Raw genomic sequence first — 24,234 nt, 5'->3', positions numbered from 1 at the left:
TCATCAAATGAACCAAGAAACTCAAAAGCAACGATTATAACACGTGGGCAATATGCATGATGTCCTATTTACAAGCACAAAATTTTTGGGAGGTTGTTGGCAGAAGTGAACTTACGCCTCCAAAGGAAGATACTAATGGCATCTTGTGCAAATGGAGAATCAAAACATGCAAGATAATGTTTGTACTGAAAACCACAATCGAAAAAGAGATGTTGGAGCACATTTGGGATGAAAAAACATCGAAGAAGTGTGGGACAAGTTCATGAATTATGTGTACTCAAGTTCATGAGTATATTAATGAACTATACTAGTGGACTCAAGTGCATGAATTATGTGTAGAGAAATACTATACATCAAACCATACTCGACAAAGAAGTAGAGTTAAAACAATAGATACTTTCGTGTACACATTTATGTTAATTTTAGTTTAGTTAGTAGTTGTTTATTGCTATCATATAAATTATTCAATTAGATTTCATTATTATTATTAAGATTTTTTTAGATGATTGTCATGTTATTTTAATTAGGTATTATTTTTTAATTAATTAAATCAATAGAATTAAAAGTATAACTAGAAAATAAAATAAATAAAGGCGGAAGACGAGGATTTAGTAGTTGGGCTGGCCCAGTTCCAAATAGATAGAGCCTTTTCCGGAAAGAACAAAAAAGGAAGATAAAAAATGGAGATGCGGGGTATCGAACCCCGTACCTCTCGCATGCAAAGCGAGCGCTCTACCATGTGAGCTACATCCCCTGTTTGTTCTCCCATTGCCTCTTATTTAAAAGATTTCTTTTGTTAAACGAATATAATTTTAGTTTTAATATCATTGTCTTCTATGATTAATTTAATTTTGTTGTTGTAATTATTTAGTTTTGAGTTAAAAATTAANCTCTTTATGGTTCGTCGATGAATATCTCCCCATCTTCCCTACCAAGCTGGCTGCTACTATTTAACCCTGGTTAAACTATTTACCAAAATAAATTGGGATCATAATAAAAAAAGAGAGAATCACAAAGGGGAAGAAAATGAAAACCTCTCCAAGGCTTTATACTATAAATCCATACGAGAGAAAAGACCTCATGATAGTTAATATGGGACCTCACCACTCATCAATGCACGGTGTTCTTCGACTCATCCTTACTTTGGATGGTGAAGATGTTATTGACTCAACTCTCATTAATAAGGAGACAGGAGAGTCCATTCATTAACTACGGAACCAAATGAACCTATTTCCCTCCTAAATAAAAGAGTTAAATGAACCTCAAAATAGGGAGAAGAGTCAACTCTCATTCATTTCATATGCTTTGGTTACGGTTCAAGAATCAATAGGAAAAGCAAGAACATATGAGAGACCCTCAAGGATAGGTGAAGGGGAAGATCAAGATCAAGAAGGAATCTTGAGGATTGACTGACAGTTCACTCTCATTGATTCTTCGATAGTCTTGACTATCTCCCACTTGTATCATAGAGCATTCTCTATACTCGAATTGTTTGTTATATGAATAACCCATACCTTGTGACCCTTATTACGTTCTATTAAACTCTTATGATAATTGTATGATTTATATGATATACATCTTTCCATTTATGTTTGAATATGACGAATATGATGTTATGTCCATATTTATATCTTGTGAGACATCCTGATGTACGATGTACTATAAGCATGATTGAGTTACTATGAATTTGTGTGTTCATCTCATAGGGAATTTAAGTCGTGTTATTTATGAAAGTATTGTGTGAATAAGAACCATGATTTTAAATGTGGGATTTCATACATGTTGTATGCTCGTATGATCATAGATTACTTCTTTAGTTTGTAATGTATAGACACTCATATTCACTATATTACTTATGTTGCTTACTTTTCTACTGGTTTCGACAGTGTGAGAGTGTATTAGCCCATGTTAGAAATCACGGACCTCCACAGTGGTATGGTATTGTCAACTTTGAGCATAAGCTCTCGTGGCTTTGCTTTCAATTTTTTTTTTTAAAAAAAATCTTTTATTGATGGAGATAGTATTCCTTACTTATAAACTCATGATCAGCATCTTAATTAGCTGATTTGAGACGCCTCTCCCGATAATCCTCAACAATCCTCCCTTCAAACAAAGTACATCATACAATTTTTCCTAAGGCCTATGGAGCCCTCGAATAGTCTTCCCTTCATCGAGGCTCGACTCCTTTCTCTGAATCACTCGAACAAAGCAAAGTACACCTTTTGTTCGACACTTGAGTTACTTTTGACTACACCTTTGAGGCTAGCAACTTCTCTGTTCAACACCTGAGGATTCGATTAGCATAACTTTGATACCATATTGTTGAACACAACTCTTTGTGGGAAAGACTTACACTCTTTATTAACACCAATTGAGAAGAGATTACTAGACACTCAGTAGAATACTACTATACTCTACTCTAATTGAGATTGTTTGAGTTTCTTGCAATGAAAACTTTGGTAGGATGGAGGTATTTATAGTAGATGTTAGACAATTTATTCCTAAAATACCTTAAATATTTTCTTAAAATACTTCGGAATCTTTATTCCTAAAATACCTAAATCATTTTTTCTAAAATACATAGACAATGAATTCATCCAATTATTGGACTTGCCTCTATTGGACTAAGAGATTCGTTAATGAGTCTAGCTAGTGGACCTATGTACATGTGTATGGATCATATGTAGAGAAGTATTATGCATTTAACCTAAAGTAAAGCTTTTTGTTTTTATTTAAATCCAAAAAATGGTTGGGCTGGCCCAAGTTCCAAATATATAGAGGCCTTCTACGAAAATAACAAAAAAAACTGGAGATGCGGGGTATCGAACCCCGTACCTCTCGCATGCAAAGCGAGCACTCTACCATGTGAGCTACATCCCCTACTGTTTACTAAAGTCACTTTTAAAATACTTCTTTGACAGTGAAAACAGTATTAGTTCTCCTTGGCCTCTCTCCCTCTAGCTTTGGTTTATGTTTGGTCTCCTTGGCAATTCAACTAAACTATAATAGATTATTCCAAAAATCGGGAATAAAATCCAAGCTGGAAGAACCGGTTAGAACTGACAAGTTGAACATAAATTTAAGGTGTTTAGAGGTACCATCTCCTGAGACTCAACCACAATTCATGTTCAGACTTACTTACCTAGTCGTATCGAACGTACCGTCAAACTAAATTCTCAACAATTTATACTTATATCCTAAACTTTCAAAGTTTTGACTTTACTCGTCGTATTCTTTGAATTGCACACAATGATGCACCCCAAGGAGTGAGGCTCGCAAGCAACCCACGACATTACTCATCGTGGCACCAACCCATAGCGATGTTTGAAAGTTTGTAACAAAGCGCATGTTGGCATATTTCAACTAACTTCTCAATTGGTCACTTTCATTGTGGCAAGCACTGCCTTGATGCTTCTTTGGTCTTCCTGCAGCTTCAGTTCTCTCTTCACCCATTTTCAGTTCGATGTAAATCGATGTTGGGTTTGGCCATCTTATAAAGTCACTTACCTTAGGCACTAAGCAGTGACTCAAGAAATACACGTGTTTTCACACTTTGAAGTACATTCACGGAGTGAACAACTCATTCACTCGGGCCTTCACTCACTCAAACTTGACCACCTCTACAACAATGTCGTTCCCCATAATAACTTAAGATGATGGTTTATTAGTTTATTCATATTATAGATAATGTATTTGAAAATAGTATAAAATATTGACAAGTTTTTTTAATCATTTATGAAACAAGTTTTTTTAATCATTTATGAAACAGAAATGACACAAAAACTAAATAAAATAATAATTAAAAGTGTAAGTTAGAAATGATGCTTGCTTTCTTAAACACAAACTAAATAAAATAATAAAATAACAATAAACAAAATAATAATAAAATAATAATAAAATTGTAAAGAAAATAATAAAATAATAGGTTTAAAAATACTATAAAATATTAACTTATTTTTTTTTAATAAAATAAAAAATGATATTTACTCTCCGTCACAAAATAATGAAAAAAAGTGTAAACAAAATAATAGAAGAAAAAAAAGATAAACCAATTTGAATAAGTTTAACCCAATCTAACCCTAACCCAATCCAATATTTATCATTCAGTTTGATCAGTTTGAGTTGTTGGGTTCAATATACACTCAATATTTACATGTAGTGGAGAGAAAATAACGGTCGCTACATTACTATCTTTGTTAGCCTATAAACATTTGAGGGTCAAATATACGCTTCACATTTTTTATACTTACCTCTTCAAAGTTTTTTAAAACATTTTTTTCAATTTTTTTACATAAAACTGTGGGTAACTAGTCATAAAAATTTGCTTATCATAAATGAGAATATCGATAAACAAAGTTTATCGTTTTCATATACATTAAATAAACTTTTGCAATAATGAAATAGAAATTAAAATTATGTGAAAATTAAAAGAAACATCCGAAAAAAAAACATCATAGGCAGACTTTAGATCATCCATGAGATGAATTTTCATGTCACATTTCTTTGGGTCAAAAATAGTAACAATCAACAATTTTATTATTAATAAAATCGAACAAAAGGGGATGTAGCTCACATGGTAGAGCGCTCGCTTTGCATGCGAGAGGTACGGGGTTCGATACCCCGCATCTCCATTTTTATCTTCCTTTTTTGTTCTTTTCGGAATAGGCTCTATCTATTTGGAACTGGAATAAAATAAATACTTTTTATTTCTCCAATTAATACTTTTTATTTCTCCAATTTAGAATTTTAATTTTAATTTAAATAATTATTCTCACTCGCTATTCGGAATAGGCTCTATCTATTTGGAACTGGAATAAAATAAATACTTTTTATTTCTCCAATTAATACTTTTTATTTCTCCAATTTAGAATTTTAATTTTAATTTAAATAATTATTCTCACTCGCTATTCGGAATAGGCTCTATCTATTTGGAACTGGAATAAAATAAATACTTTTTATTTCTCCAATTAATACTTTTTATTTCTCCAATTTAGAATTTTAATTTTAATTTAAATAATTATTCTCACTCGCTATTCGGAATAGGCTCTATCTATTTGGAACTGGAATAAAATAAATACTTTTTATTTCTCCAATTAATACTTTTTATTTCTCCAATTTAGAATTTTAATTTTAATTTAAATAATTATTCTCACTCGCTACAAATATATTTGTATGAATGATTGAAATCTAAATTTATAATGTATTTTCAACCTTAAAATTTTGTATTTACTTTTTAGGTTACATTTACCCAATAACTAATTATGGTCATAAGGTATGATAGTTACAACTCTCGAAATGTCTCATGAAATATCAAGAGTTTCCTTTTGAGACTATATAAATGCACGTTTGTTGTTCTTGTGAAATATATTTGAAAAACGTAGTAAAAAGAGTATCAATGTTTTCTTTTAACCTAAAGCTAAGTTTCTTTGCAATTCTATATACTTACATTGCATGCTTAGAATTATTTAAATTTGGTTTGATCAATCTTGTTTGTGGTGCCCAAGAAGTTCCCAGTAATATAAATCGGTTAGCCCAATCCCTTTTCTATCGTTGTCCAAGGTCTAAACACTCACAACCCAAAAGGGATAGTCCAATCCCTTTTTAAAAGCCATGAAACCTGTGTCAAGGTAGTTAGATTTAGGTATGTTTGGTAGGCTTTTAAATTAGTTCATGACATTTTTTTATTACGAACGTTTAAGTCTATGACATCATTTACTAGTGCATCAAAATCATGATATGCATGTAGTAGCGGGTTTATTTCAGTAGTAAAAATAGAGCGTTACATTAACTATAATCACACATACTAATAATATACTAGTGGACAAAATGTTTTTTTTTTTTTTTTTAATTTTCCTAAAAATGGTCAGATTAATAAAAATACTCAAAATTTTGGTTAATACTCTTATATTAAAAAAAAAAAGAAATAAAAAAGAAATTTATGGAAAAGGAGGAAATTTGAAGTGTAAGAAAACAGTTGGGCGCCCAAAGATTTCTCCAATCCCCACATCGTTTTCTCCGAAAATAACCTACAAACTTCGCGAACGTCCCATGTTGTCCCTTTCCCAACCAACTAAACTACTCGACACTTCCCTGCCATTCACACAAACTCACACCCAAACCCCATAATCTCCATTATCTCTTCCACCTGCGCCCATTCCTTCTTCAACAACAACAACAACATCAACAACAACAACAACCCCTCCACCATGCCCATTCTCCTGCCTTCCCTACTTCTCTTCCATGCCTTGTTTCTTGCGCCTCTTCATGCCGCCCAATTCAACTACAAGGACGCTCTCACCAAATGCCTTATTTTCCTCGAGGCTCAGAGGTCCGGCAAGCTCCCTCCCAACCACCGCCCCCCTTGGCGCGGCGACTCCGCCCTCGACGACGGCAAGCTTGCCAATGTTCCCACTCCTTCCCCTTCTTCTTCTTCTTCTTCTTTTTTCTTTCCATAATTAACCCTTCTCTCTCATTTACGCCCCCTCCCCCCTATTGTTGGTGCTTCCAGGTTGACCTCGAGGGAGGGTATTATGATGCTGGAGACAACGTCAAGTACGGCCTTCCCATGGCTTTCACCGTCACTACTCTTGCATGGGCTGCTTTGGCTTACCCCGCCGAGACCCAAGCCGCCGGTGAAATGGAAAATCTTAAAGCTGCCATCCAATGGGGTACCGATTATCTTCTCAAGGCTTCTTCCCGTCGCAATCGTTTCTATGTCGAGGTATGCATGAATTTTGAATGATTCTCTGATACCATGTTAATGTTATGAATGAAAAATAAATTATTTTTTTATTCAAGGTGGGGGACCCAGTTAAGGATCATGAGTGTTGGGTTAGGCCTGAAAATATGAAGACTCCCAGGACTGTGCTGCAAATTGATCGTACCACTCCGGGTACTGAAATTGCTGCTGAAACCTCTGCAGCTATGGCTTCTTCTTCCATCGTCTTTAGAAACTCTAATCGAACCTATTCTCGTCGTCTTCTCAACAAAGCTAAAACGGTATAAACTCTTTAACCTCATTCTGTGTCGATTCGTTTGTTCATTCCTTCGTTCATTGACATAGCTGGTTTTGTTTTTCTTTGCAGCTTTTTCAGTTTGCTAAAATGAACCAGGGAACTTATGATGGAGAGTGCCCTTTCTATTGCTCTTACTCCGGCTACAATGTAATTTTCCTTCTTTCTTTTTCTTAGTCGTATTGTGTCCGCCTCTTCGAATAATTTACTAGTCACCTCTTAAGAGCTTTGAATTATGGTTTGATGGATATATCATATTTGATCCTTTATTATCAAATGTTTTGTATGATATTTAATCTTTTATTACAGTCAAATATCTGTATCGTGACCATTGAAATGACTAGAAAAGATATATGATTAATCTTGTTGTGTCGGGCTGTTTGAATAATTTACGAGTTACGGGTGTAGGATGAGTTGTTGTGGGCTGCTACATGGCTATACATTGCAACGAGGAGGCCAGCTTATTTTAAGTACATTACAGAAGAGTCTGTTAGTGGCAGTGTAGCTGAATTCAGCTGGGATCTCAAATATGCTGGCGCTCAAATTCTTCTTTCCGAGGTTCTTTATAATGTTTTTAATACCCATTTCATCAATTTACATATCGTATTTCTCATCCTTCAAAACACCCACAGATCTATTTTCAAGGAGAGAAGGGTTTACAGATGTACAAAAATCAGGCCGATAGCTATATTTGTTCCAATCTTCCAAACAGCCCTTACCACCAAATTTATCTATCTCCAGGTCTTTTATCTCTCTCTCTCTCTCTCTCTCTCTTCTCCTCTATGTTTATCAATGAATTCAAGTATGGAGCTAAGTTACTACTTGAAATTCTTAGGTGGAATGGTTCACATGAGAGATGGAGCCAACACGCAATACGTTACCGGAACCGCGTTCTTGTTTAGTGCTTATAGCGATATCCTTGCCACCCATCAACAAACGGTTCAATGCGGCGGTCAGCAGTTCGGCTCAGCTCAACTCATGACCTTTGCCAAGAAACAGGTACTCTCCTGTTATAATAGTATGATATTGTTCACTTTGAGTATAAACTCTCGTATGTATTCAAACACGCTTAAGTAGCAAATGTGAGATTCTTTTCCTAACAATCCTCCCATCGGACAAAGTACCCCATAGAGCCTCTCCGAAGGCCTATGGAGCCTTCGAACAGCCTCACCTTAATCGAGACTTGATTCCTTCTTTAGAGCATTTGAACAAAGTATACCATTTATTCGACAGTTGAATCACTTTTGATTGTGTCATTGAAGCTCACAACTTCTTTGTTTAACATTTGATGATTCATGTACCATGTTAGGAATCACGGACCTCCACAATTGTATGATGTTGTTCACTTTGAGTATAAATTCTCGTGATTTAATCAAATAGACATCGTACGTAAACTCGTAATCAAACCCTTTAATTAGCTCACTCATGATTGAAGAGTAAAATATTTAATTTTTTTTTAGATGGATTACCTGTTGGGGAACAACCCACAGGGGAGATCGTACATGGTGGGGTTTGGGAACAACCCACCGACGCAGGCGCACCATCGCGGCGCGTCGGTGCCGGTGATGCCAGACAACGCAGAAGTGAACTGCGCGATGAGTTTCGTGTACTGGCTGAACAACGACACGCCGAACCCCAACGAGCTAACCGGCGCAATTCTGGGCGGCCCCGACCGCAGTGACAACTTCCTGGACAAGCGTGTGGTGTCACCCATGACCGAGCCCGTGACTTACACAAACTCCCTCGCCGTTGGAGTCCTCGCAAAGCTGGCCGCCAACAGGTTCACCTGAAAAATCAATTCCCGAGAACATACCTTATTTAGGCGTTTTTTAGTTGCTTCTTCTTAGGACAGTACAGGCTAAGCTAAGCTGGGTAGATTTTCCCTTACGGGGAGGGGACGATGTGATTGGTCTTTCTAGAAAGTAGAGCTTATGAGATTTGGGGATTTCAAGACTTCCTTCTTTTTATTTAATTTCTTTTTAAATTTTGTTATTATTTATTTATAATATTTTCCAATTCAACAAATATGACTCAAAGACAAACTAGATGTCTTCTCCAATGTTCTTGGATTGCCCCTTGCGTTTATTTATCATTAATTACTCCCCCTTTGCTTCTTTTTCATGGGACAGGTTAGTAGAAGGATTGTAAAGAATTTCTTTATGTAATTATGTGTTATTACCATGTCTTTGAACTCACCGCTATGCTATGTCTGTAGTTGAATCAAATTTTCGAAACAAATTCTAGATTCAATTGTAATAATGTTTATTATGAATTTATTCTGAGACTAAAATGTGTCTGATGAGTCTTATCCTAGTTTTTTTACAACTTTTTTTAGTTAGGTATAATAATAATTAAAAGTTTCAAATTTGGCCGAAAATTGTAAGATTTTCCGTGAGGTGTTGAGAAACTTGTAGTGGAACAACTTCGATCTCTTTAAATACTCTTACTACCCACTCTCTCAAACCACCAAGTATCTTTATTTGAGTTCATTTTGAGTATCGAGAGAGAGAAGAAGCATAGTGAATTCGAGTGGAGATCGATCTTCTCGAGTTCCTTCATTGGAGAGATCTTAGATTTGGTATAAAGCTTCATAGGAAACAAATCATACAGACTCGTAAAGACTTGTTCGTTCCTTGTATGTTAGTAGGTCTAGAAGGAAATTGCGTGAGTTTCTTCCTCATAATATATCATCGTGTGTAGGATTTGGTGTCGTCTCGGTCATGAAAATGGACCCACCGAAGTAGTAGTGACTGGAGGGTGTGTCAGCGTTCTTCGAAAAGGAGACAGAAAACTACGCCCCATTGTTTGGGAGACAATTTTTCTTGAAAGGGCGTCTTCTTGGGCGTGTCAACCTTCAAATTTGATTTTGGAGACAATTTTTTAATGATTCAATCATAAATTAAGTCACTCTCAAGGCAATAAGAGGGTGAGACTCCATTGTTCAAGTCCTGAAATCAGTACTTAAAGAACAACTCATATACTTTTCTTATATACTTTTCTTATATACTTTTCTTGTACAAGTAAATGAGTGAATTTTATCTCATGATATTATCTCCGCAGCTTCCTATTTTGTTAAGTTTCCAAAATGGTAAACATATTAAATCGACTACAAGAGTTATTCTTACCCATGCAAATCAAAGGACGAATCCTATCCTATCAGACAAGAGTTTATGATTCTCTTATGAACTATTTGTTTATGATTCAATCATAAGTTAAGTCTTTCTCGAGTTAGTGAGAAGGTGGGCCTCATTGTTCAAGTCACGAAATCAACACGTAAGGAACTACTCATCTACTTACGGTATATAGGAATGAGCAAATTTGATATTGTGAAATTATCATTACTTGAACATGATTCTCATGTATGGCCACCACATACCGTTCAAAATTACATTAATAACCTTAATTTTTTCCTAATAGATAATTCAAACTTATCTCCGAGAAAATCTGGTGGCAAAGGCTTATTTGTAATTTCTCGAAATTTGAGGACACTTTGCAATTTTCCATTTTTGAATATTTTATTGAAAAAAATCTAAAATTTTTCTAAAAATATTTCATCTTATTTTAGCCACTTTTCCTTTATTATACCTTTTAATTTAAAATTTATTTCCAATCTTCCTTAGGGCCTTACACAACTTTAATAAAATGGCACATATGGTTTTGGTCACCTAATAACCCTCAAGATGTTACAATAAAGTAGACCATAACCACTTCAAATCATACTAGAATTAGTGCAATTCATTAGACCAATCGAAATGTGTTTGACTAAGATTAACAGTAGCTCTTCAGCACCTCCGATTTGGAAGAAAATGACATCATTACTATTTAACAATTTTATTTTAAAATAAATTTTGAGATTTAGTTACAAAGGCGTTGTTTGTCATAATATAACATTATTAGAATGTAACGACTAAGAGACCTAAAGTAATGGTGCCACCGAGGAATAAATATACCGTATTCATTTTCTATTGTTTAGGGCTTTTTCTTTTTTCTATTTTTTATTAAAAAAATTAAAGGGGTATTACAAATATATTAATTGGTAGATTTCAGTGTATACATTTAATATTCTTGTAAATACTATAAATTATATTTATATTATATGATTAAAATATTATAAGCGGAGAATCAATTATTATTTTAGTAAAAGGCAAAAGAGAGAGACAAAGCAGCAGAGGGGCAAGGGAGGCAGGGCATTAAAATAGTGAGGGTATTTTCGTCCAATAAATTATTAAGCTTTAACCTGACAATGTAGTGTGGGAAAATACCATAGCCGCCCGCCGTAAGCAAGCGCTGCATATGCTGTGTTCTCAAATCAGGAAGGCGAAGCTTCTCCTTTCTTTTCATAGCCGCCGTGAAACTGTTTCATCCTCCAATCGCTTCCTTTCTTCACCTTCCCTTCGCCTCCTGCACAACAAACTCCAGAGCACTCAAGCTACTTCAATGGCGGCGAAACACCCCAAAGACGAGGCCTACCTCAGTACCACCATTCCCAAGCGCATTCAACTTTTTCAGTCAATTCAATCACAGCTGCTTGCCGACCGTCGTTCTCTTCCTTCTCATCCAATCAAGTCAGTATAGCATTGCAAAATGTGGAAATGGCTTGGCTATGCTTGGATTTATCAAATCCGAATCGTATGTATGATTTTTTTATTTTTTTTTACTTTTTAGGATTACCTTACCGGATGGGTCGGTGAAGGAGGGTCAGAAATGGCAAACGGCTCCGGTAGACGTAGCAAGAGAAATCTCCAAAAGTTTAGCTGCAAACGCTTTGATTGCTCAAGTTGATGGAGTTCTATGGGATATGAGCAGGCCGCTAGAGAACGATTGTGAGCTTAAGCTGTTCACCTTCGACAGCGACGAAGGGCGCGATACTTTTTGGCATTCAAGCGCTCACATACTTGGACAGGTTGATAGTCCAATCTATTCTCGTGCATTTAACAACGACCGTAACACTGTTCTAATTGTTTTCTTTTTTCTGGGTTTAGTCGCTTGAGATGGAGTATGGTTGCAAGCTGTGCATTGGACCCTGTACCACTAGAGGAGAGGTAAACATACACACACACACACACACATATATATTTATTTTTTACTTCTTTTATAAGAAACAATTTTGTTGTTGTATGAAATTACAAAAGAATGGAAAAGAAAGATTCCAATTCAAAGGAGTTACAATAAACATCTCCAATTGGACAAGAGAGAGGCGATAAGAAAGAATTCAATTTACACCAAGAAATGGAAAGATAAAGGACATTATACAAAATAAAAATCCTATAAGTAGTGTCCTTTGAATAAAATACCTTATGGTTTCTTTCTGTCCATATTGACCACAAAAAAGCTCAAACAAGATTCTTCTACTATAGATCCTTCTTCAATCTGAATGGATGATCCAATAAGAGAACACTGAGGGGAATGTAAGGATCCTTTGGAAGGACCATTGACCAATTGAAAGTTTTTCTTTAGTTGTTCCAATAAAGGAAGGTCTCCCACCCATCTATCATGCCAAAATTTAGTAGAAGACCGTTGCCAACTTTTGTCAAAACATAATTGTGAGTTGAGGCTAGGTGCTTGAAACTCTCCTTCCATGCCCTCTGGGCATGGATTTATCCAAAATCTCATGGCCCTTAAACTAGTTATCAAGGAATAGAACAGGGCCACATTTGGTTGCCTTACCACACAAAAGAACCAGCTCATAACAGAAATTTCTCTTATTGACAGCTTAGAGGAAGCCGGCGACCTCCTTCCAATTCACAAAATTCAATGCACTTCTTTGAAGGAACAACTTATTTCTTGTGTTACCAAGGAAGAGACCCTTCGGAGGCAAAAAAATGCAAGACTAAATGTCTGAAAGAAGGTGGTATTAATACCTCTTTTTTTCACCGGATCATGCCACAAAAATGAAGAAAAATGCCATCATTGAGGTGTTGTAATCTGATGGTAAAAGCTGTCTTACTGATGCCGAGATTGAAAATGAGTTTATGAATTTTTTTTCACCAACTATACACCAAAGATCCTGGTCACCGATCCCTCCCACATATTTCTCAACGGGATCCGCTTACTCCACACCAAGCTTCATCTTTGGGAACTGTATTTACTAAAGAAGAGGTCAAGCATGCTGTTTCAGAATTAGGCACCAAAATATCCCCGGGCCTCAATGGTTAGACAATTGAATTCCTTCAGAATCTTTGGAACATCCTCAAAGGTTGCATCATGAGGGTGTTCCAAGATTTTTTTCTTTTTTCTTTCAGAATGAGATTGTCAATACCTCACTAAGAGACACCTATATCTGCCTTATTACCAAGAAATCCGATTCTCGTGCTGTTAGTGACTATAGACAATACCATTTCAATGGTTTTATCATAAAGATAAAAAAGATCCTTCCATCCACGATCATTAAATATCAGTCGGTTTATATTGATGGTAGGCAATAAAAGAAAAAAAGTGGAGGGCAGAATGTTCTCTCATTGACAGATGGGTCATGAGAAGAATCTTGCTCTTTGGGAATTTAAAAAAATTTGAATATCAAGGGCCAAGACAAGGGTAAAGGACTTTGACCTTCTTGGACGAAAGATACACATCTTTGGAAGAGAAAGTTGCGGAACTCTTGAGCAACCTTACATTCAGTCTTCTTCTCATTGATTTATATAAACCCTCCTCTGCAGTGTTTCTGTCTAGTAGTGATGAAGTATAACCTTTGAAATTTTAGCCAAGTACCTCACTTGAGAGCCGGTTATCTTACCAGAATCATATCTTGTACCATCTCCACTTTAAGGATTAACCATCCAGAACCAACCAAAATATGGCACCCCATATTTACTTGAAGTAAGTCTTTAGCACAAGTTTTTAGTTTCTAAGGGTAACAATAGAGTTGGAAATTAAGACCAAATTACTGAATCAATTATTGCCAATACTAAGGTTGCCATTTTCTTTTGGAAGAGTACTGTCTTCTACTTCTATATGGTTTGCAACCCTTGTAATCTACCCTCTTTCATAAAAGTTGTCTACAAGTTTTATCAATGGAACCAGCTAGCATTCTAGGAATTCCATAGAGATATGAGAAATGGAGGTAGATGTTTAAGAGCAGATTCTGAAGGGGCAAGTCCCCTCCATTGGATGAGTTGGTTCTCGTATATTTTTGAAGTTTTCCATGAATCTTTTCTACTACTAGTTTTGAGGAATCACCTTTCTTTAGGTTTTCCCAAGGCAAGATTCAAGTATCTCGGAGGCCCAAGAGCTTTAGAATTGTAGGAAATTTGTACTGTATTGTGCATTATCTGTTCTCGAGAATTAAGTTACATTGCTGTAATTTGATGGGATAATTATGGTAGTTAGCATAAACGTTCTTTTGCACTGTCTATGTTGACTTTTGTAGGGGGGGACAAAGTGTTAACGTTGCATTTAACTCCTTGGCTTTTATGCTTGTAGTAAAGTTTCCTTATATATTAATTGGATTTTGATGACAGGGATTCTATTATGATGGGTTTTATGATGATTTAGGCTTGAATGATGATCACTTCAAGCAAATTGAGTCTGGTGCCCTGAAAGCTGTATCGGTATTGTTCTTTCTCTATTCTCTTTTCAAGGAATTTGCACCATTTGTTTTATATAATTAAAATCTGGTTCTTGTATATGTTTTTCTTGTGTATCTACACGTAGACAAAGGATGTTAACAGTAACATGGTTGAAAGTAGAATGATGTTGCTTATAACCTTGGTCTTTCTGGTTTGTGAATGGCCTAACAGTTAACGTTTTGGGACCAATTTTTTAATCCTGTGAAACTAGAGGTGAATTAATAATTTGACGTGAAATATTTGATTAATTCGAACTCATAGAGCATATTTATTTCTTTCTCATATTTGGCCGCACTTCTTTTTTCATCTATTTTCTTACTGTATGAGGGGCCTATTTGACTTGGAAATAAGGTGCTGAAATGTTTTCCCCGACAAAGTATTCATTAATATAGTTTTTTTGCATGAAATGTCATCATTTCAGATTATACTTAATATTGGTGGAATAATTTAATCTATTCTTATAAATTTTCAGGAGAAACAACCTTTTGAGCGCATTGAAGTTACAAGGCAGCAAGCTCTTGAAATGTTTTCTGACAACAAATTCAAGGCAATTGAATATCGCCGTAATAATTTCCATTTCTTGTGATAAACGAGGACTGGAGTTCTTATGTTCCTATTTTTGAACGATGTTTATCAGGTTGAAATCATCAATGACTTGCCAGCAGACAAGACTATCACTGTTTACAGATGTGGCCCATTAGTTGACTTATGTCGTGGTCCTCACATACCAAATACATCTTTTGTGAAAGCATTTGCATGTCTTAAGGTAGTGTTTAAACATCATTTGAGATTTCACTTCGAAGAAAAAGAAGAAAATTTACCTTTGCTCTTAAAAACAGATATAGTGCATGCATGATTTATAGTGTTCATCATTATACATATAGTTTTAAACAGGACATTTTTGGAGATTTTCCTCGGTGTTTTATGGGAAATGCTAAGACCACCCGGCACAAACTCATTTTTGACCTATTGATCCTCTAATTACTGTTTTGAAAGGGCTCTACTAGAGTTATTTTTGATTGATTTGGATAGAAAGAAACAATCTAACTTTTAAAGAGATAAATACATATTTTTGTAGCTTTTGGAAGGTTCTACAACACACTGCCCCCTCTTGTGCAAAAGTACATAAGAACTTCTCCATTTTTCCTTTTCGTATTATGAACGTGGATTGGGGTGGGGTGGTTATAAATAGCTACTTTTTTTAGTGCTCAGGAAAACTTCTCTTCTAGCCTTTTTTTTTTTTAATTTTAAATTTTAATTTTCCATTTTTATATTTCCTGTTTTTGATAATGAAATGTTGAGTCTCTTATATATGTACATATATTATGATGCAATCAAACTTAACACTTCGAAATTGTAGGCATCATCTGCCTACTGGAGGGGAAGTAAAGATCGTGAAAGCTTACAAAGAGTTTATGGGATATCTTATCCTGATCAAAAGCGCTTAAAGGTAAGCTTTGTAATTTTTTTCATGTCATTAGCTATTATAAACCACATGTTGCCTGATTCAATGAGGATGTGTTGAGCAATTGGGTTGTGAACGGAAATTAGAAGGACAATTTGATTACAAGTGATGTGATCTTCTTTTGAAGTCTATCTGTTTGTGTAGGAATATATTCATTTGCTTGAAGAAGCAAAGAAGTACGATCACAGATTATTGGGCACGAAACAGGAGCTTTTCTTTTGTCATCCACTCAGGTAAGTATTTAAAGACGAAGTTCAGCCCCATGTCGTATAACTGTTATTGAAATTCATTTTCAATATCAATTTTAGCCCAGGAAGCTGGTTCTTCCTCCCTCATGGGGCTCGGATCTACAATAAACTGATGGACTTCATGCGAGGTCAATATAAGGACCGCGGTTACGAAGAGGTCCATTCTCAATGTCTCGGTCCTTCTGAAATTGCAATATATCTTAGTATGGTATTTAACATTTTTAATTTTTTCTGCAGGTTTTGTCACCAAATATGTACAATATGCAATTATGGGAAACTTCTGGTCATGCTGCAAATTACAAGGAGAACATGTTTGTATTTGAGGTTTGGCCTTGGAATAGTATATAGTCATTGGAGNCAAAAACATTGAACCACCAAAAGTGAAACGCTTAAGTCGACCTATTATATCGCTTTCTTTTATAAGAAAAAAAATTACTAAGTACGTCGAGAGTGTATACCCTCTGGAAAAGACAAAAATGACACTTGTTCTCCTTACTTTTGGGTCCTAGTGATGAATAAGTTAAGAGTAAAATTGGGTAATGTAGAAGCTTTCTTCTCTCAAGATGGGGATAGGAAGACCCGATGATGAATAAGTTAAGAGTAAAATTGGATAATGGAGAAGCCTTCTTCTCTCGATATGGGGTAGAGGATTACTTTGACTCAGTATGNGGGGGGGGGGGGGGGTAGGATTACTTTATGACGCGAAGAATTAGAGAGGATGGATTGGTAACTCCCATATAGTGGGTCGTTGGTATTTGTAAACACTTGAGCTGGGGTAGGATGACTTTGGCACAGTCTGTGCTCACCAACTTGCTTAATTATTATGGGGTGTGGGGGGGATTAATAGACTTTGGAGCCACTCCTACGTAATGGGCAGATAAAATTTTCTTGTGGAGGAGCATCTGTTGGACTGGACTATATTGCTTTAGGAAGCTAAGAATAGATAGAGAGGGTGGATTTGTAACTCTCATATATGGGTCTCAGGCATTTTTAAACAGGACTTTGATATCGAAAAAAATAAATTATATAGTTAGTTTTTAGATCTAGATGGTATGTTGCATCATTTAGGAAACTATCGAGATGGTATGCTGCATCATTTGGGAACTTTGGGGATGTTTATCTCATCCATTTATTGTACTATATTGCTTTTATCTCAAATGTTATTTATCTTTCTGATATTAGAACTATTGGTTACATGGTCGCTTGTGCATTTTTAAAATGCAATTCAAGGGCCTCTGCTATGTGTAGAGCACGTGTGATAATCTTTTGCTTTAATTTTATCACCTATTTTTGTGAGGGGAATTTATTGTCCCATTTATGGCCATGTATTGCTTTGTTTGAGCTCATTTTTAAATTATTGGACAGGTTGAAAAGCAGGAATTCGGATTGAAACCAATGAATTGTCCCGGTCACTGTTTGATGTTCCAGCATAGAGTACGTTCATATAGGGGTAAGTTCATGTATATTCTTGCAAATGTGTAAGGCTGTTATTAGTATTCTTTTAAAACTCTCCTAGCCAGTGCGTAATGGACAGTTGAATGAGCACCCCCTTCAAATAGCGACAGTTGAATTAGCCCACACTTCAAATAGGGACAGTTGAATTATAACACACTTCAAATAGCCAGTCTATTAATAGGGTTTATGGAGCTATTAGCTTAGCCTTACTCTTTTGGATTAGGATCCTTTTTTGTAATTGGGCGTGGGAGTTGCTTTTTTTTGGGCTCATTGTTTGGTACCTTTTTATATCATTGCATCCTTCTCAATCAGTGAAAGCTTGATTTCTTATATAAAAAAGCATACTTCAAATCTTTGCATTCTTGTTATGTTACTGTGAATTAAATCCTTTACCTTCTTTATTTATTCTTGGATACTTTCTATCAGTTGCTTCATCTTTTTCATGGTTTTTTGTTACTCTGCAGAACTTCCTCTTCGATTGGCAGATTTTGGGGTTTTACATCGTAATGAGGCCAGTGGGGCATTGACTGGATTGACTCGTGTGAGAAGATTTCAACAGGTATTTTTAGATCTTGGTTTTTATATTAAACTCATATAGTATCATCTATATTTTGTGATATTGTATTTGTACCATTCTCTACCTTGGTCCGTTAATTTTGTCAGTATTTGTATGCGTACATCGTCTACTTCTTAAGTTCACTCCAAATATTTTGCAGGATGATGCTCACATCTTTTGCAGGGAGTCCCAGGTTTGCATAACTTAATTGATATGCTTACAAGTGTTGCTTCTGGACTACTAAGATTCACTTCTCTTTTACGTTGTTGCTTTGTGTTCATTTTATAGATAAAAGATGAAGTAAGGGGTGTCCTAGAGTTCATCAAATATGCTTATAACATTTTTGGGTTCACATTTGAGTTGAAGCTATCAACGGTATGTTATTTTTCATGATTATTTGTTTGAAGAGCATTGATGGATTTATTTTTCTATTTCCGTGTGCAACTGGCCACAATGCATTATTTTTAATAATTAAGAATTTAAATAACATTTATTTATTATTACTGTCACTTGATTTGAATTCCAGCAGCGTTGTTGCATTTTTTTTTTGTTAGTTAGGACGCTTTATATTCATTCTCAATCATTCCTCTTTTGATTAAATTTGTGTCCTAATAAGTTATTGTAGTTTCTTTTGTAACCCAGAATTAAATTATCTTAGAAATGTTGACTTCTTTTGTTTCTTATTTGAAATAATACTGTTTTTAATACCCATGTTAACTTTTTGGTTATTGAAAACATGAAAGCTTTTGCTTTAACACACCAAATCCCAGTTGTTGGTTTTCTGTACAAATTTTAAAGTGCCGTTTCTTTGCCCTCTTTTCTACACTAGCTTCTTGCACCTTTGTAGAGAATAGGGCTCTAGTTTACAAATTTGTACCCAACCAATGTAAAAGCACTAGAAAGGGATACATTGAGAGTATTAGTAGGATACTAGTTAGGGGTCTACTGGTAATTAGTAGTTGGGATCTGAGTTATAAATAAAGGGGAGAGAGTTTTTGGACGTGGATCATTTTGAAGAGTGTCCATTGTGGGACTTGAGAAAGATATCCCTCTTCAAAGGCTATTGATATAGTAATTTCTTCATTGATATTGTGATATAATTAAACTAAAAAAGGATTAGAAGAGGGTGGAAGCTATTGAAGGGGAAATGCGTGAGAGTTCGAGTTTGAGTTCAGCATGAGTGTTGGTGACAATTATGTCGGAAGATTTGAATTGAAAACTCCAAATCTCATCCATGATAGATGGAAGCGATCCATAAAAGTAGAAGATGGTAGAGGAGAAATATAAATCTAAAATCTCAACTATACAGGAGGGAAGGAATTCTATTCTGACAANAAAAAAAAAAAAAAAAAAAAAAAACTGGTGGAATGAAGATGATGGAATATTCATGGAAGAAGCCCAGGAGGAAGGGAGGAAAGAGAGCATGTCAACAGTCTCCTGGTTGGAAGGTTGACGTGGATGACACCCATGAAGGAAATCCAATAGGAAATGTGAATAAAAGGAGTGGCAAAGATAGAATGACAAGAGTCTAGCTGAGTACATGGCTGAAGAAGCAAGAAGCAAGAAGCAAGGGAATGAAGAAGCATCGGAGGAAAGAAGAAGAATAATAGCGGTGAGAGGGCAAGGTGGCGAACGAACAAGGAAACAACAGAGGAAGTGAAAGGACGAAAAAGTTTCATAACACCACATAGATGTAGGAATTGGAGGTTGATGGTCATGAAGAAGTTGGGGAGAAAAGTAGAGACAAATGATCGTTGGAAGCCATGGTGTGAGGAAAGCTGATATGGTCGGAGATGAAGACTTGGCGGAAGTGCTGGCCGAGGGATGGAGAATGGGTGGCAGTGGAGGGAAGCAACCATGAAGGGAAGATAGATCATGGAAAAAGAAGTCAACACTTATCACATGGTCCGAACATTCTCGAATGGGCTTAAGTTTAAATGAAGTGTTTACCCCATCAAAATTACTATTGTCCAACTCCCCCAAGTCCCAACATCATGAAAGGGGGCATCCACTGGATGACGGATCCATCACGACCCTTTTTTACAACAAGCCAGCATTGTTAACCCCATCTGGCCCACTCTTCGTATCCATCAGATTTGGTCCATCCTTGCCCAAAAAACTTATAAGCCAATTTCTAGTTGACACATTTTGTCAAAGAGGTCTATTGATAAAGATTGAGCTTAAGATTCAAGCAATCATCAAGCTATTCAATATCCCATTTGCCAAGCATCAACCAATTGCTTCATTTGTTGTTCTGCATGTGATAGTCCCGTATAACCTTGGGTCTATCACTCTCCTAGTATTTGCATGTTATTTAATTATATTGATAGCTCTGTTTCGTTCTATCTTATGGCAGCTCATTAATTCTTATGATATCAATTTTTCTTACTCTTTTCTGCTCAACACTCATTCTAAATGCGGCTTTATTCTTTACTTGTAGAAGTGTTTGCTTTGTATATCATCTGTCCATTTTGTCTTATTAGTATTCATTATTGTGCTGCAGAGGCCAGAAAAGTTCCTTGGGGATTTGGAAACATGGGAGAAAGCTGAAGCTGCACTTACAGAAGCACTGAATGAATTTGGGAAGCCTTGGCAGGTACCTGTAATATGATTGAACCTGCATTAAGATCATCCTTGATCAAAAGAACTAGACAGTTTGAATTAAAATAACAATAATTGGTAAAAAAAAACTTATCCTATTTCCATTTTAGTTGAGAGCAATGATTTTTATCCCAACAATTTATTTGATATTAACAAATAAAAATTTATTCTCATAAAAACAAATAAAAATTAATTAAAACAAGAAGGATTAATACAGTTTCTGTTGGAACATCTATTGAATTTTCTTTTCATGCTATTTAAACTTAATCAATTCTATTTTTTACAATGGAGATTCATGAAGAATACTAATGAAATTAAATAAATGTGAATTCAGATAGAAGTCGTCAATATCATAAGTTTCTAATAGCTCATTAAACATTCAAGGTTGTCTAAACTTTCAATTGTCTAACAAGTCACTTATTCAGTTTTAATGCATACGTGGCATGCTAATTGTATTATGTAATGATTATGTGGTCGGCTAGTGTATGGTAGATTTTGGCATTTGACGGCTCACTAAGTTGGAGTTAGTGGTTGGGAATATTGTACAGAGCTTATTAGAAGTTTTTTTAAGTATGGAGACAGATAAACACAAACCTGAAAATTTAGAATTATAATAATTTGGGTAAGGGAGAAGAGAGGGAGGAGAAGGGTCCCAGGAGCTTGGATGGCCAGTAATTACTATGATGCTCTAGATTAAACAAGTCGTGTGATTATTTCANTTCCCCTTTGTAATAAATTCGAAGTCATGTAATTTTATTTTAATGTGGAATTGTTTAACTTAATTTGATTTTAATTTTAATGCATTTTCTTATATTTTTGATATATTCTTTCTACCTTTATGAATTTTTTACATGTTATATGACTTTTTTTTTGTTTTTTTTAATCTTACACTTGCTTATATGCACTCTATTTTAGTCTTCATGTTTATAGCTTAACTATTGAGGTTTCAGTCTACTTAGAATGACTTATCTGAAACAGATTGATGAAGGAGATGGTGCATTTTATGGACCAAAGATAGATATTAGTGTATCTGATGCATTGAAAAGGAAATTCCAGTGTGCAACCCTCCAGGTAGTAATGTGTGCTTATACTCCTAATTTCTTCCCCTATTTGTTACTCGAGCTTTATTACAGTATAAATAGAATACACTTGGGGAATATTAATTTGCACTTGGGGAATATGAATTTGCAGCTGGACTTCCAACTTCCTGCACGTTTTGAATTGTATTACTCAGCAGAGGACGAGGCCAAGAGGGAACGTCCAGTTATGATTCACAGAGCTATCTTAGGTTCTGTTGAGCGGATGTTTGCTATCTTGTTGGAGCACTACAAAGGGAAGTGGCCTTTTTGGCTCAGTCCACGTCAAGCAATTGTTTGCCCTGTATCTGAGAAATCCCAGTCCTATGCACTGAAGGTAGCGCATAAAGTATTATTGAATTGATTTCTTTTCACTACACAATTTTCTTTTCCCCATTTCACTGTCAAAGTTAATAATAGTATTCAAAATTTCGGTCCTAATATGTAATTGGACTACTTATTAGAAATAATTAAAACATCTGTTGATACATCGAGATATTCATAATTTGACATCGATATTATGGATTAGTCAGAGATCTCCTATATCTTTCATAAATACCCATAATACATAAAAAATCATATATTAATCCCAACTTGAAGGTATACACTAATAACAAGATATATAACTTAGTTTGGGAGGAAAAAAAAAACTTAATTATGAATTTAAATAATTTTTATAATTTGTTGATATATAGAAATATCCATTGATATCGTTATATTTTCAAAAAATCCGTAGTATTGCATGCATTTTGTAATACAATACACAGGAATTGAGTAAGCGACATGTGTTGTCTTCTATTATGTTGTAGTACAAGACGTTGACAGACAATTGGTCTATCATGGTATTGTATTTTGTAGGTGCGTGATCTTATTCATCATGCTGGTTATTTTGTTGATGTGGATGTAACAGACAGAAAGATTCAGAAGAAGGTGAGTCCATATCATTATCGTTCAATACTTGTGTTCAAGTTCGTGTCTTGTTGAAATGAATATTTCTTAGTGTCCATATACAAACGATTTGCCCATTAATTCATCCAATAATTGTAGTCGCTGTATGTAATGGATTATGCGTTTACTCAAACAGTGGATTAAAACAGGTTGATTTTCATGAACTCTACATGATTCATTATCTTGGTTTCTTTGCCAGGTACGAGAAGCACAATTGGCACAATATAACTACATACTGGTCGTTGGTGAAGAGGAGGCCAACACTGGACAGGTTTTGCTATCAACTTTAAATTTCGTCTTTGTGGAAAACAAAATACAGCAAATTTATTGATCCTACATATTTCTCCTATATAAACTCCATCCTCATCGCCTTTTTCTTTTCTTAAGATTTAAAAAATGATCTTAAATCAGCTGGATTTAGTTATTTATTATCTTATTAAACGTTTTGAGTTGGTGGCAGGTGAGTGTACGGGTGAGAGATAAGGGTGATCATTCAGTGATGACTATTGAGAGCTTGCTCAACCACTTCAAGGAAGAAGTTGCAGCTTTTCATTAACGCTACTTTATTGAGAGAGGGGTAACTTCTTCAGATTTTAATTTATCGTTAATCATAACAAGGAAGGTCAGAAAGCCGTTTCACAATCATTTAGAACTCCGTCGTAGTAAACATTACATTGGTTTGTTTCCTATTTGTTCTTTCCAGTCTCAATTTTCTGGTATGTAACAGTTTTGCCTACGCTCAACATATGTTTCTTGTCTGGAACTTGGCAAGATGAGTAAGTTTATATCCTTTTTTAACTTCAAATTTCGTCCAATTAATTTCAACTAAAGTTTAGGGTCCTAATAAACATGTAATTACTCGAATTCAGTATAGCATTAAAAAAATACTACGAAACTTGCCAATATTATTCGAACTTAGCTTTAGATGCTGCGATTCTCGTAAGTTTGATCAGTTTGTATGATCCAATTTTTGTACTGAGTGAATGTTTTCTTCTACTTCAACATTTGATTTCTTCTACTTCAACATTTGATTTGGGGGCCTTGTATTATATCTGGAGATTTTTTAGATGCTGTTTGGAGGCCTTATATCTGCGAGTTTTCGGAATGATTACAAATACAGCTATCAGACCAATTTTCTTTTCAGATAAAAAATGGCTACGACATTCAAATGCCTTCCTCACACGTTGTTCCTGATCATGGAATGGTACATGTAAAATGGAGGATTGGTTGTGTTATTGGTTGTGCACTCATAGACCTCTCATTGGTCTCAACCTTGTCTTGATAACATTTATTGGTTGTGCACTCAG

General features: G+C 35.3%; 2 protein-coding genes and 3 non-coding genes across 5 annotated transcripts; 3 read left to right on the top strand and 2 right to left on the bottom strand.

The window, feature by feature from the left end:
• Nucleotides 1-681: 681 nt before the first annotated feature.
• TRNAA-UGC lies at nucleotides 682-754 on the bottom strand. The gene has a single exon. It is a non-coding gene; the product is annotated as a tRNA-Ala (tRNA).
• A 2,053-nt stretch (nucleotides 755-2,807) lies between these two features.
• Nucleotides 2,808-2,880, bottom strand: TRNAA-UGC. The gene has a single exon. It is a non-coding gene; the product is annotated as a tRNA-Ala (tRNA).
• A 1,678-nt stretch (nucleotides 2,881-4,558) lies between these two features.
• On the top strand, nucleotides 4,559-4,631 carry TRNAA-UGC. The gene has a single exon. It is a non-coding gene; the product is annotated as a tRNA-Ala (tRNA).
• Nucleotides 4,632-6,206: 1,575 nt separating this feature from the next.
• On the top strand, nucleotides 6,207-8,911 carry LOC111778395 (endoglucanase 16-like). Its single transcript, XM_023658190.1, has 8 exons — nucleotides 6,207-6,404; nucleotides 6,509-6,721; nucleotides 6,799-6,999; nucleotides 7,086-7,163; nucleotides 7,422-7,571; nucleotides 7,646-7,754; nucleotides 7,849-8,012; nucleotides 8,474-8,911. Exons 1-8 carry the CDS (start codon nucleotides 6,207-6,209, stop codon nucleotides 8,801-8,803), a joined length of 1,443 nt encoding a protein of 480 aa, XP_023513958.1. The 3' UTR covers nucleotides 8,804-8,911.
• Nucleotides 8,912-11,275: 2,364 nt separating this feature from the next.
• Nucleotides 11,276-23,848, top strand: LOC111792895 (threonine--tRNA ligase, mitochondrial 1-like). Its single transcript, XM_023674518.1, has 20 exons — nucleotides 11,276-11,578; nucleotides 11,679-11,916; nucleotides 11,996-12,055; nucleotides 14,471-14,560; nucleotides 15,051-15,125; nucleotides 15,216-15,344; nucleotides 15,939-16,028; nucleotides 16,188-16,276; nucleotides 16,352-16,448; nucleotides 16,529-16,615; nucleotides 17,657-17,741; nucleotides 18,211-18,305; nucleotides 18,463-18,495; nucleotides 18,591-18,677; nucleotides 20,806-20,898; nucleotides 21,882-21,974; nucleotides 22,095-22,316; nucleotides 22,838-22,909; nucleotides 23,127-23,198; nucleotides 23,388-23,848. The coding sequence occupies exons 1-20, from the start codon at nucleotides 11,307-11,309 to the stop codon at nucleotides 23,481-23,483; spliced, it is 2,175 nt and encodes a 724-aa protein (XP_023530286.1). The 5' UTR covers nucleotides 11,276-11,306; the 3' UTR covers nucleotides 23,484-23,848.
• Nucleotides 23,849-24,234: the final 386 nt, after the last annotated feature.

This window comes from Cucurbita pepo, chromosome LG01 (genome assembly GCF_002806865.2).
Source record: "Cucurbita pepo subsp. pepo cultivar mu-cu-16 chromosome LG01, ASM280686v2, whole genome shotgun sequence".
NCBI classification, from domain to species: Eukaryota; Viridiplantae; Streptophyta; class Magnoliopsida; order Cucurbitales; family Cucurbitaceae; genus Cucurbita; species Cucurbita pepo.
The sequence above is the reverse complement of the archived record's forward strand: the minus strand, read 5'-3'. Positions and strand labels throughout refer to the sequence as shown.